This window comes from Chelonia mydas, chromosome 11 (genome assembly GCF_015237465.2).
Source record: "Chelonia mydas isolate rCheMyd1 chromosome 11, rCheMyd1.pri.v2, whole genome shotgun sequence".
Taxonomy (NCBI): domain Eukaryota; kingdom Metazoa; phylum Chordata; order Testudines; family Cheloniidae; genus Chelonia; species Chelonia mydas.
In genome coordinates this window covers 13752131-13764386 of record NC_051251.2, presented here as the reverse complement: position 1 = coordinate 13764386, position 12256 = coordinate 13752131, and the positions used below count along the sequence as shown (strand labels likewise).

Below are 12256 nucleotides of genomic sequence, written 5' to 3'. Positions count from 1 at the left end.
CCTGACCCCAGCATAGGAGGCATGTCAGAGTGAGGGCAGAGCACAGCTGCATTCTGCTGATTCTCAGCTGGTGTATGCTCTTTGGGACAATAGCCAACTAACAAAAATTAGAGCAGCCCCTAAACTGCTCTGAATTATGCCAGAGGGAATAAAGATCCCAGTTCCCTAATAATCTCCCTCCCCAGTCACTCTCCTGCACCAAGCACATTCCAGGCAAGAAAGAATCTCTCCCCCCACCCATAAACTGGAGTGTAAAAAAGAGTGTTATGGTAATTAAGGGTACGCCTACACTGGAGATGTAATTTCTAGCTTGGGTACTTACAGGTGCTAGCTTTGACCTAACTAGCATGCTAAAAATAGAAATGTAGCTGTGGTGACGTGGGCAATGGGCTGGGTTAGCCGTCCCGGGTACGGCCCCACCTTGGAACACAGGTACTTACTCGGGTAGCTAGCCCCCCACTGCCGGCGCCACTTTGGCTGCACTTCTATTTTTAGGGTGCTAGTTCCATCAAAGTTAGCACTTGTATGTCCACCCGAGCTGGAAGTTGCACCCAGCTCCAGTGTAGACGCACCCCACTGGTATTTGAGTGTAACACTCCTCCCTTAAACCATGGTGGGAAAATCCAGAGGGCTCCTTTTACTCACATAGTAATCTACAGAGCACGGCCTTTCGCTTAGATGTTTTGTGCCTGATTCTGGCACAGCCTTAACATCACAGAAATCAGCAATGTGCAGAGCACCGTTAACTAATCCTGTTTGTTTGGGCTTTTTTAATGGATGTTAGTCATCAGAAGGCACGCATTCCCCTACAGAAACTCTTTCTGTCCCCCGTCCCAATTCCACGCCCAGCTGCTCCCTCATTCGCCAGGTAGAGCTTTTGCAGAGGGGTCTAGGGTAGGTATACAAGAGCAGGGGAAAGAGATGGGGGAGCCACACTCTGCCTAGCTGTCTTTGTCTTTCCTGCATGCTTACTGCTATTATGTCTACCACAGGTTGTCCAGGGGTTGGTTCCTCGCTGCACCAGTCTGAGGATCACTGCACGAGTATTTCTCCGCACAGGTGTCAAGGATAAAAGCATGCAGATAACAAAAGCAAGAAGCCATAAGTGCTGGCAGGTTCCCACAACTTCAGCCTTTGCTGGATGTAATTTAAATTAACCTCACTGATATTAGAAGCAAAAGGCCGCAGCTCTATTTACATAAGACACCAAAGTAATAACAAACCATCATTAAAACATGAACAGAAGGCAGAAAATACTGCTCTGTAGTTCAAACACTGTTCTGAAGTCATTACCCAGGAAAACACACTCACTTGCCTGGGTTTTCTCTCCCACTCTAACAGGGTGACTGATCATTCCTATCAGAGAGTCTATTGACTTATGGGAACTGCTTTATTCTGACTCCCATTTACAAAGTTACACCAAGGGTTGAATGTGGCCCTTTGTTTTTAACTGGTTTCTTCACAGTTGTTTTTCCAGTAGCAAATCCCATGTGATGATTTCCTGTAACAACTAGAGATGGGCCAAGAAGGCAGTTTTCAGCTCTGGATCCAGGGTAGGTTTAGACTAGATTTTGGGATTCAATTTGGAGACTAAATCAATATTAGGTTCTGGATTTAATGGAACCGAAATCTTTCAAAGTATCCTCATAGGCTTTGGTCCCCAAATGCAAGACTTCCACCCTCTTGGGCCAAACGAGAGGCAGGTTCTCAACTCCTCTAGAAATCAGGCCCTGAGCATCTCACTCACTGGGACAACAAAAATGGAGGCACTCCAGATTAGCGGTGCTTCTGAACATTTAGGTGTGTAAACGTCTTTGGGGCTCTGTTTCCTTACCAGCAAAATGATAATAAGAGCACTTACTTATATGGCAGGGGGTTGTGAGGCTTAACTCATGAATGTGTGTGTATGGTGCTTTGAGATCCTCTGATGGATCAAAGCCAATGAGAGGATGGAGTGTGAAAAGGCAATCCCTGCTCCTAACCACTGTCCTCTTCAATCGCTGGCAAATATGACCAACCAAATATGAAACAAGTGACCTAATATTCAACTACAGGGAATGTCTTAGGGGAAAGGAAACCTATTGTGCTTCCATGAGACACAGCATGAGGACTCTGAAAAATTAGATTGTGCCATAGAGTAAGTCCTCCGGGAAGCATAGAGATGCCACACTTCTTGTACACCCTTTATGCATCCGTTTACTTTTCCTGTGAGGCACTGCACGCTGGGTAATAAAAGCAACAAAGTAGCCGAGGGCAGGCTTGGTCGCAGGCTGGGGCTGGAGAGTGGTAGGGGGTTTGTTACCCTATTTCTGTGCACAGTTTCCTTCCTAACGAAGGGCTTCTCTTAAGACCTGTCTGCTTGTTAGTAAGATACCACTTGGACAAACCACAGTGAGGTCCTGGGGAGCAGGGCTGGGGCTATGATCAGATGTGTTGTAGGCAGCTGTTCATATCTACCAAGCAGATCTCTGCAGCACTGTACTTCATCCTTGGGCTTCCCTGAGTTTTCGCTCATCCGAACCAGCTGAGAGTTCAAGTTGCCTTCCGTCAACCAAGGGATATAATCATAAAACGAGGGTAGGGGAACTAAACACCCAACAAAGTGGGGCAAGGAAACTGCTTTGGACTTAACTATCTTGAGTAGCTTTGTATCATCTGCAAATTTTGCCACCTCACTGCTTGTACTCATGCTAAGGGCAAAAATCTGCTCTGAGAGCCACACGACAGATCTTGACTGATATTCTGTTCTCCCTATGGGTCAGCACTCCCATATATTTTCTATGAGAGTTTAAGCCTATACAGAGGAACAGTGTTAGATCTCACATCCACGGTGATAATCTGAGGTTAGAATTTTCCCCATAGATCCACCATTTACCTGAATTCATGAACTGGTCATTTTCAGATGTTCTGTTCTGTTCTTCCTGGGACAGCATCTCAGAACAGAGTTCTTCTTCCTTCCTCAGGACAATCAGCAAGTCACATACTGGTGGGGTAGCCTTGATCTGCAAATTTTGAAAAGAAGTTGAGCTGTTTGACTTTTTCTTTTGAAACATTTGCCACCCACAAAACTCTCCTTACACTAACGCTGTCTACACAGCCCCATCATCTGATTCTGCATGACATTTCTTTGAAACAGAGCATATAAAAATAAACTTTTTATTTAATAGTATACAACCACTTTATGATTTACAGTGGGCCTGCTCCCGCGTATTGACATCAATGCGTTCAAGTTTTGGCCTATTATTACTCTAAATACTGTATGAGGAGCCCAGTTGTGTTCTGTTACACTGCAAAAACATCATTGGGGTCTTGGATTATACTGGTGTAACTGAGTGCTGAGTTTGGCCCTACAGAATACTAGACCACAGAATTGTTGGGCATTCCCTAGGCCAGCCTTTCACTGGCAAAACTAGGCCAAATTCTATTGGTTGTACAAATACAATCCCATGAAAGTCAACACTGCTCATTCATTCAGAAATCTTGCTGCAAATCAGTGAGGCTGCAGGTAGTGACGTGAGCGCATAAGTGCCTCTGAGAGTTTTATGTAAAATTCATGGCAGTGTCTCTTTACTAATCCTGTAAATTGACTGAAATGTCAGTCAGCATTGAGAACCTTGAAGGAAAGGATAAGTACCTTGTGCAATAGGATCCATAATAATTTCTAGTGCTGAGTCTGTTCCAAAGAATGGGAGTGAAATCCTGGGCCCCAAGTCTGTTCAAGTCAACAGTTAAACTCCCATTGACTTCAATGGAACCAAGATTTCACCCAAGAATATTTTCTTGATATTTTCTTCCTGAACAGAGTTTGTTCTTTTTAAAAGTGGATCATCTCTCATCCAATTGGTCTATTCTATTCAGTATTTCCTTCTTTTCCCCTACCCATTGTGCATCATAATACAGATTGAACCTCTCTAGTCCGGCATCTTTGCGGCACTCTGGAAGCCCTGGGAGGGAGGAAGAGGAGTTGGTAAGGACGGGGCTGCTGGCGCATGAGAGGCGCGGGGGGAGGAGGGCAAAAGGGGGAGTTTGGTGCCAGTGGATGCTCCGCACCCACTAATTTTTCCCTGTGGGTGCTCCAGCCCCGGAGCACCCACAGAGTCGGCGCCTATGCCGGACCACAGATGTTGCCGGACCAGAGAGTGCTGGATTAGAGAGGTTCAACCCTGCACAATGAAAGGTCACTCATTCATGTATGAGAAAAAGAACTTTTTGGAATCACACAAGCAGAGAATAATCACATAAGAGAAAAATAATTATTCATGAAATCGGGGTTTATAAATCATTAGATCTATAACAAAAGCCTTCCAAAAAGAGGAATGACTTGTTGGATTTAAATGTGTAAAGAAATCAAATTATAATCACTATTTTCTGTTGTTAATTATAGATTGCATTCAATCATTTTTGAATTTTGTTAAGTGCCTTTTTTAATAAATGTATTTTTATATGCAAATCAATTACGTTATTAAAGAAGTTTGGTACATCTTCAGGACTTAGCAATACAACCCCAGCAGTCCTGATTAAGATATATTTGTGCAATAGTGTTTCAATTCAATGCAAAACATTAATTAAAAATAGGAAAATCACTATCAAAAACTGTTAAAGCAAGTGGTGAAAATGGCCTAGAATCCTCTAGAGTGGATATTAACTATTCTAGGAACGGGTCAGCAGATACAAAAAATAAATATTAATGACTAGGTTAATGATATTTTCAGAAACAGCATCATTTTTTTTCTTAAAACACCATACATCATCTCTGGGTATCATTTCCTTTAGGTCCCCAAAAAGTTATTTTAGAAATTTTAAAAAATATATATCTTTCTCTGAATTTATATTACAAATTATTTTTCTATCCCTAGAATGTTTTTGTCTGCTTTTAACATATGTGTCTGTTTGGCAACTTATTAGGTATCTGGTTTGCCAGAGTAAGTATTCCCCAAACAGCATATGTTGTACATATACAATTTAATTTCTTAAAATGACTGGTTTTGGGGACCAAATCATGCTCATCTTACTCCCATGAGTTGTGTCATTGGCTTCAGTATCGGTAGCTGGATTTCACATTCAACAGATAGTTAATGAAGAATTCAATTTCTGACTTACAAACTTTGTTTCCAACTAAGAAGAGGTTCTATTGGGTCTGATCCTTAATTCTTTGATGTCAGTGGAACCGGGAGTATGCAAGGAATGAAGGATCTGGGCACATAGTGGGTCCAGTTCTGCAATGTGCTGAAACCTCCTGCAATGTCCTGAGCACCCATTAATGCCGTGACCAGAGAACCATACAATTATGGTTTCTAGTGTCTACAGTACACAAGTTCAAAGGAAACAGCCTGATGCTGCATTCCTTATACCCCATTGACTTTGAGCCCATCCAGTTTTCATTTCCTTGTACATTGCCTCTTTTCATGTTAGTGCAGCATGCAGCACACAAGCTTGTGTTTACTGAGGAAAATCAACATTTGATTCCAGAGTTTCTCAGTTGCTTTCCTATCTGCCTTGACTCAAATAACTCCTCCCTCCCTGAGCCTATGTTGTCCCTGTTTGAGGGTGGGGGCTGGGGTCCCAACATTTTCTAAAGGTTCTAAATTTTAATTTACCAAAAAAAATTTTTTAGTTCTAGTTACATAGAAAATGTTCCAAATATAAACAGCTCTAATAATTGGGTGTCCTGAATTTACAGAAATATGCAATTCATGACATTTTCAATAACAATCAAGAATCCTTTTTCAGACATTTTTAAACTTGTGAAACTATCAGATCTATACATATTGAATGTAAATAGCAGCCATGGCGATATATAGCACATTGAATGTAAAACAAATCAGTATATTGTTATGTTGTGATAGCTGGGGGTTTGGCTTCTGGGTTTGAGCGGGACTGAAAGAGAACAAAGGATTCTTGGACATGAGGCACAAAAGACGTAGGTAGATAGACGTCGGTGGTTGGAATCACAGAAGAAAGTGGGTGCTTTTGGAGTCCTCAGTAAAACAAAAATCTCGAGTACCCTTGGGCTAGAGCCTAAGAACCTGAAAACAAAAAGAAGAAGAAACTGGCACTACATGAAAAGGATGTTCCCTATTTTTATTGTGGAAGCTGATTGAAAAGCAAAAAGTCAGCAACCTGTATTCATCATGGAAACAGAATGCCTAGAACCAGCTTAATACAGTGGCTCTCCACTTTTCCAGACAACTGTACCCCTTTCAAGAGTCTGATTTGTCTTGCATACCCCAAGTTGCATCTCACTTAAAATCTACTTGCTTACAAAATCAGACATAAAAATACAAAAGTTTCACAGCATACTATTGCTGAAAAACTGCTTACTTTCTCGTCTTTACCATATAATTATAAAATAAATCAATTGGAATATATTGCACTTACATTTCACTGGATAGTATATAGAGCAGTATAAACAAGTCATTATCTGTATGAAATTTTAGTTTGTACTGACTTCACTAGTGCTTTTCCTGTAGCCTGTTGTAAAACTAGACACATATCTAGATAAGTTGATGTATCCCCTGGAAGACTTCTGCGTACCCCTGGTTGAGAACCACTGGCTTAATCCATTCTCCAGCAACCATGGGCCAAATTCCTGGCGGGTGTAAATAATCTGTTGCATTGACTGCAATAAAATTGTGCTCAGCTCATCTTCACCAGATGGAATAAAATTGTACTCATCTGCACCAGCTCATCTTCACTTACCCTGGGTGTATTCAAGTATTGATTTTATACTCGTTACAAAAAACTGGTGTAAGGTGACCAGTTTGCCATGATTTTGCCCCAGGTTCAACTATCCTTTGTAAGTAGTTGATGGTGAGACACAGGGGTACTGGAGGGTGAATAATGGGGTAAAAACCCAATAACTTTAAGAATCTTATGCTAGGAAACCAAAATATATGTTGTTAAGCAAGTCAGGATATTACATTCTTTCAGTCTGAAACAAATGAGAGGTTAGTAATGCCGAATCATTTTTTTAAATGTACGTTTTAACCAGTTTCCCTTTAACCTTATGGCCCTGATTCTCAGCTGATGCAGATCTGTATAGCTCCAGTGAAGTTCATTGGCACTTTATAAACAGTTGCCTTGTAAATAATCACTTTTTCACCCACAGATCTTCAGGTTCTTTACAAAAGTGGGTAAGCATTATCCTTCCCTTTGAAAAATGGGGAAACTGAGGCACAGAACATCACCATGTCTTTCCAGGGTCACACAGTGAGTCAAGCAGTGGAGCCAGGAATAGAACCAGAACTCCTGTCACCCAGTCTGGTGTTCTCTCCATTAGACTATGCTGCCCCATGGAATGTGTGTATTTATGTCACGTGTGATTCCAGGAGCTGTAAAATAAGCAGCGGCAAATACTTACAATTAGAGTTGAAAACCAGAAAAGAATCACCAGGATGCGCCACATGGTCAGTTGCTGTCTGTTTCCTTCATCCCTATGCACGGGAGATCATCAGGCTATCTTGCGCTCTCCACTGTAGCTTTCTCGGTCCCTTCAGTTTCTTTCACATAGTTCATTTTCCTTCTGGTCTCCTGGCTGGAATTAACTTTTATCATCCTGAGCCAATGCTCCTCTCCTGCTGCTGAACCCTAGACAGAATCAGCAATGACAGCAGCACCCCCAAACTCTCCTCCTGCTTTGCAGCAGGATCCTGTCCCAAGAATAACAAGCACCTCCGTTGAGCATGTTCCTTATACTGTCCTCTTCCCCTCTGTGCTATTATTCACTCTTATCGCTGCATGTCGGCGAGGAATGATCATTCCTCATGTTCCAATTGATAAGGGAACAAGCAGGGCTCCTGTGTGAGATGCAAGTTTCACAATGGCAGAGCTAATCTGTAAAGGGGAAATAGTAATTACCATAGGGCTTGGAGATGCACACAGCCCAGGAATAAGTGCCCTGCTGGGAAACAGGGCTGGCAGAATGTGATTCAGGCTGCCTGAGCCTTCTCCGCTGGGAACGTGTGTTTCCAGAGAGCGTGCAGATGGGACAAGTGCAAGGAGAAATCAGTAGAGTGAAAGAGTTTCTATAGAGGAACTGTCACTTACCAAGCAGGTGGGGCTGCAGGCAGCAAAGCACATTAAAGGAGATCTAAAGGCAGGGGCAAGCTTCAGGGGTGAGAGTGGAATATGATCTGCTATTCACACCCCCTAAGGGAAGGAATCTAAATATTCCCCAGACTCCACCCTCAGCCACTGGAGCTCATAAAACCTCCAGGGGAACAGTTGTTCTTTTTTTTTTTTTTTTTTTTTTACTGCACTACAGATTTCAGGTCGCCATCACTTTCACCCACCTGCTGTACCTCTTGGTGAAATGTAGGTTTGTCCACCCCCTCGTGCTCCTTGTAGCGATTCCAGTGCTCCCAGCATCCTGTTCACTGGCAGCCGAGCACTTTTCATTTTAGTGGGGATGGCTGCCAAAGTCAACCATTTCAAGGGGACAAGCTCTTACATGGGTTGTGGGCTACAAGCCCAGGATTGCCAAACCCACGTGCTCAGAAATCTCCAGCTGCCGAGTTTATTCGAAGTTGTGAGTAAATTCAATCGAGTAATCACACATCCAACACACACGTGCAAACACTAATGGCAGCCTCAAATAAAGCAGAAATCTGTCAGTGCAATGAAACACCAGGATGCCCAGCTGTGGCAAGAACTGTCTTGAAGCACTCTGCCCAATCCACCCTTTCCCGTGGCACCAGGGCCCCCAGATATATTGAAAAGAAAGGGCCATATGGGACTGAGCAGTCAAATAGGCCAGAGCCAAGATCCAGATCAATATAGGAGCTGAGAATATGGCCCATTATTAGTGTAGTCCAGGAAATAAAAAAGCTGCATTCGTTTCTATCTGTGATGCTCCAGATATAGTATGGTGTTAAATGAACTTTGCACTATGGCTCTATAAGCAAACTAAACAAAGTGCACACTTTGAACTGTATTACTCAGATTTTTAGACTCTTTACACATCAAGCTCCAACTAACTTCAATTGTAAGTGCTTGCTAATAACACCTTTCAGTTTTTCCAATACTTCTGTTAAAATTTCTCTGATTCGCCTCCTTCCCATGACTTGTAATCCTCATCAGATTTAAATCCTGGATTAATTTGCCTCCATTATGATTTGACACCCATGCAATACATCTTTTTAACCTGATGTTTGGAATATGGATTTAAAGAATCACAGGTTGAAGTCACTAATATAAACCTTGATCTGTCAAACCCTTACTTATAATACCACTGAAGTCTGTGTGGTTGGTTACATGGCGAAAGGGTCTGTAGACTCAGGCCAATAGTTTGTGTAAAGTGATCAGATACTAGAGTGATGCACACACAGCATAAATACCTCCATAGATAGTTTTACACTCAATTTTTAAGTGGACTTTTTTGTTTTAATCCATTAGGACTTTCTTTAACTTGGCCCTGTCAGCAAATTTCATCATTCTGGTTGTTGATCCTCTCATTCAGCCTAATTTATTCACTGAGTGTCATCCTCCCCAGAATAATTTACACAGCACTTTTCCAAATGCACATTTAGTTCAGATCCAGGGTTCTTGTACAGATAGAGAGGGAGATGCAGATGGAACCTGGTTATGGTTTGAACCCCAAGGTACATCTACACTCCAATAAAAGACCTGCAGCATAGCCTCGGGTCAGCTGACTCAGATTCATGGGGCTTGGGCTGTAGGGCTATAAAATTGCAGTGTAGATATTTGGGCTTGGCCTGAAGCCTGGGGTCTGAGATCCTCCCACCTTGTGGGGTCTCGGAGCCCAGGCTCCACCCCGAGCCTGAATGTCTACATTGCAATTTTATAGCCTTGCAGCCTGAGGCCTGCAAGCCCGAGTCAGCTGACCCAGGCCAGTCGCTGGTCTTTCATTGCAGTGTAGACAAACCCAAATATGACTTTGCAGATAGATAGATCAATAGATAGATAGAGTTATATATGCATGATGTCTTTGAGAGAGAGCATGGGACTAAACCATTATAATACTCTATTTGTTATGATGTGTTCTCTTTTCCTAATCTGCTTCTAAAAATTTCCTGAAGTGTTTTTCCCAGGTAAATGAAGACAGCACTGTACATAAGAACGGCCATACTGGGTCAGACCAAAGGTCCATCCAGCCCAGTATCCTGTCTTCTGACAGTGGCCAATGCCAGGTGCCCCAGAGGGAATTAACAGAACAGGTAATCATCAAGTGATCCATCCCATCGCCTATTCCCAGCTTCTGGCAAACAGAGGCTAGTGACACCATCCCTGCCTGTCCTGGCTAATAGCCACTGATGGACCTAAACTCCATGAATTTATCTAGTTCTTTTTTTTGAACTGTACAAATCTCCTGTGTGCCTAAACAAATTCAGTTTGAGGCCTTTGGGATTAAACACTGGAACTGAGAATGGTATTTTCAAGTCAAAAATAGTGCCACAAAGAGTAAAGATTTCTGAAGGCCACACCTCTTCTCCTTCTTGTAGTTCCATCTCTCTCTCCAACAATCATTCTGCAAGATCAAAGAACTTCAACCAGCACTGCAGTGAGGGTAAGATGGACAGAAGTCCATCCTCTCTGGAGAATGTGAGTGGGGAATCTGGAAAAGCAGCAGGAAACAATTCTACCCTGTACTGCCCTGATATTTGATGTGATCAAATATCTGCTAAAGTCAGATGATTCTGTGTCTAGACCCGAGACAAAGTCATTGGTATCTGGGAGAGGAAACTTTGCTATTGAATAAAGTCTAAAAATTGAAGTTTGGAAGAAATTCTGGCTGTCTTAGGTGCTTATATGGGCCCCTTTAATGTAATATCTGAACACCTTACAATCTTTCCCTGGGAGGTAAGGAAGTGCTATTGTCCCTATTTTGCAGATAAGGAACAGAGACACAGGGAGACTAAGTGGCTTGCCCAAGTCACACAGGAAGGTTGCGGTAGAGCAGATATTTGAACCCAGGTGGTCCAAGTCCTAGGATAGTGCCCTAGACCCTACTTAGACCATCCTTTCTCTTCCACATAGTCTTGTAACCAAAAAAGGAATGTCACCTATACTAATTACAGTGGTTTGATTGCCTCTCCTGACTATCATGTAATATCAATTTATGACAGATCATTCAACCAGAAGAGCTCCCAAACTCACACAGTTTTCTTCTACCAATAGTATGCTGCTTCAAATTGATCTGTTTATTAAAAATCAATATCTATGTTTCTGTGAGCTTTAGAAAAAGAACTGTATCACTGTCTGTACAGCTGTTACCTGTACGAGTGTGCCCATGCATTTCAATCATAAAAATCTCTTCAGAGAAAAACATCTTGGGCAAAGTTTTAAACTAATTGTTATCAATGTTTTTTTTTTCTGTTTCACACAGAACAATGTAATGTGCTGATTAGTACAGAAATGTATGTGTATCACTGCCCTCCCCGGGATAGAATTAGAACTTCTCAGTTATGTCTCATAGGCCATATACAAAAAACAGCTAACTGAGATTCTCTTCAGTTTACATGAAAATGGTGACAATCATGAAGCTCTAGGAACTATACATTTGTTACAGTAGGGACAAGATAAAAGTAAGAAGGATAAATGTCATGCAGAATTTTTCACTAACACGCTGCAGAAAGTGCTCCTATGTAAATGTAAGGCATATGGGTGTACTCCATTTTTAATTACTTGCAATTATATTTTATTAAATAGTAGGAATGAAGATATTGAGAGCTGACTTTTATGAGTTATTTTTTAAAAATGGTTTAATGCCTCTTGATCACGTGGGTTTTGAGTTGAGGGTTACACTGCTATCTTCCATTTCTTTGGTTGCATTGTATTTAATAGAACAGAATTATTTTATTGCTGGAGTATAAAGAAATTTTAAAAGGGGCTTAGAAGCAATCACTTCCTCCAAATAAGGTGTCTACAAGACATTGTGCAAACAATGGCATGGACAGTAATATGATTTGTTCCAGATGTGTGCTCACTGCCAGGAAAAACATATACCAAATGAGAAAACAAGTGGAACTGCCACAAAATGCTTTATTAACAAAGATGTTTTAGAGATCACAGAAATGGAGAAAGTAAACTAATATAGTCTTGTGTTCAACCTGCAAATCCCTTGTGCATGGCACTTCCACTGACTTCAAAGCAAGGGCCAGGTTTGAAGCCCCCCTACTAACCGTACCTTATCTTCAGCGACAGAGGAATAGGTTATCAGGATAGATAGGTCACTTAGAAGTTTAACGCCATGTTTCTCAACTTTTTAGGTTGGCAACCCCTTATTTATGGTAAAAAA

At 41.8% G+C, this 12256-nt stretch overlaps 1 protein-coding gene across 1 annotated transcript in view; it reads right to left on the bottom strand.

Annotated features, from left to right (window-relative positions):
- SCTR (secretin receptor) overlaps nt 1-7405 on the bottom strand; it is a 31499-nt gene extending 24094 nt beyond the window's left edge. Inside the window, exons 1-2 of the mRNA XM_037912629.2 lie at nt 7361-7405; nt 2876-3002 (exon numbers count right to left, since the gene is read on the bottom strand). Of these exons, the coding sequence (XP_037768557.1) occupies nt 2876-3002; nt 7361-7405 (172 nt within the window). The remainder of the gene's footprint in view (nt 1-2875; nt 3003-7360) is intronic.
- Between the last annotated feature and the right edge of the window lie 4851 nt (nt 7406-12256).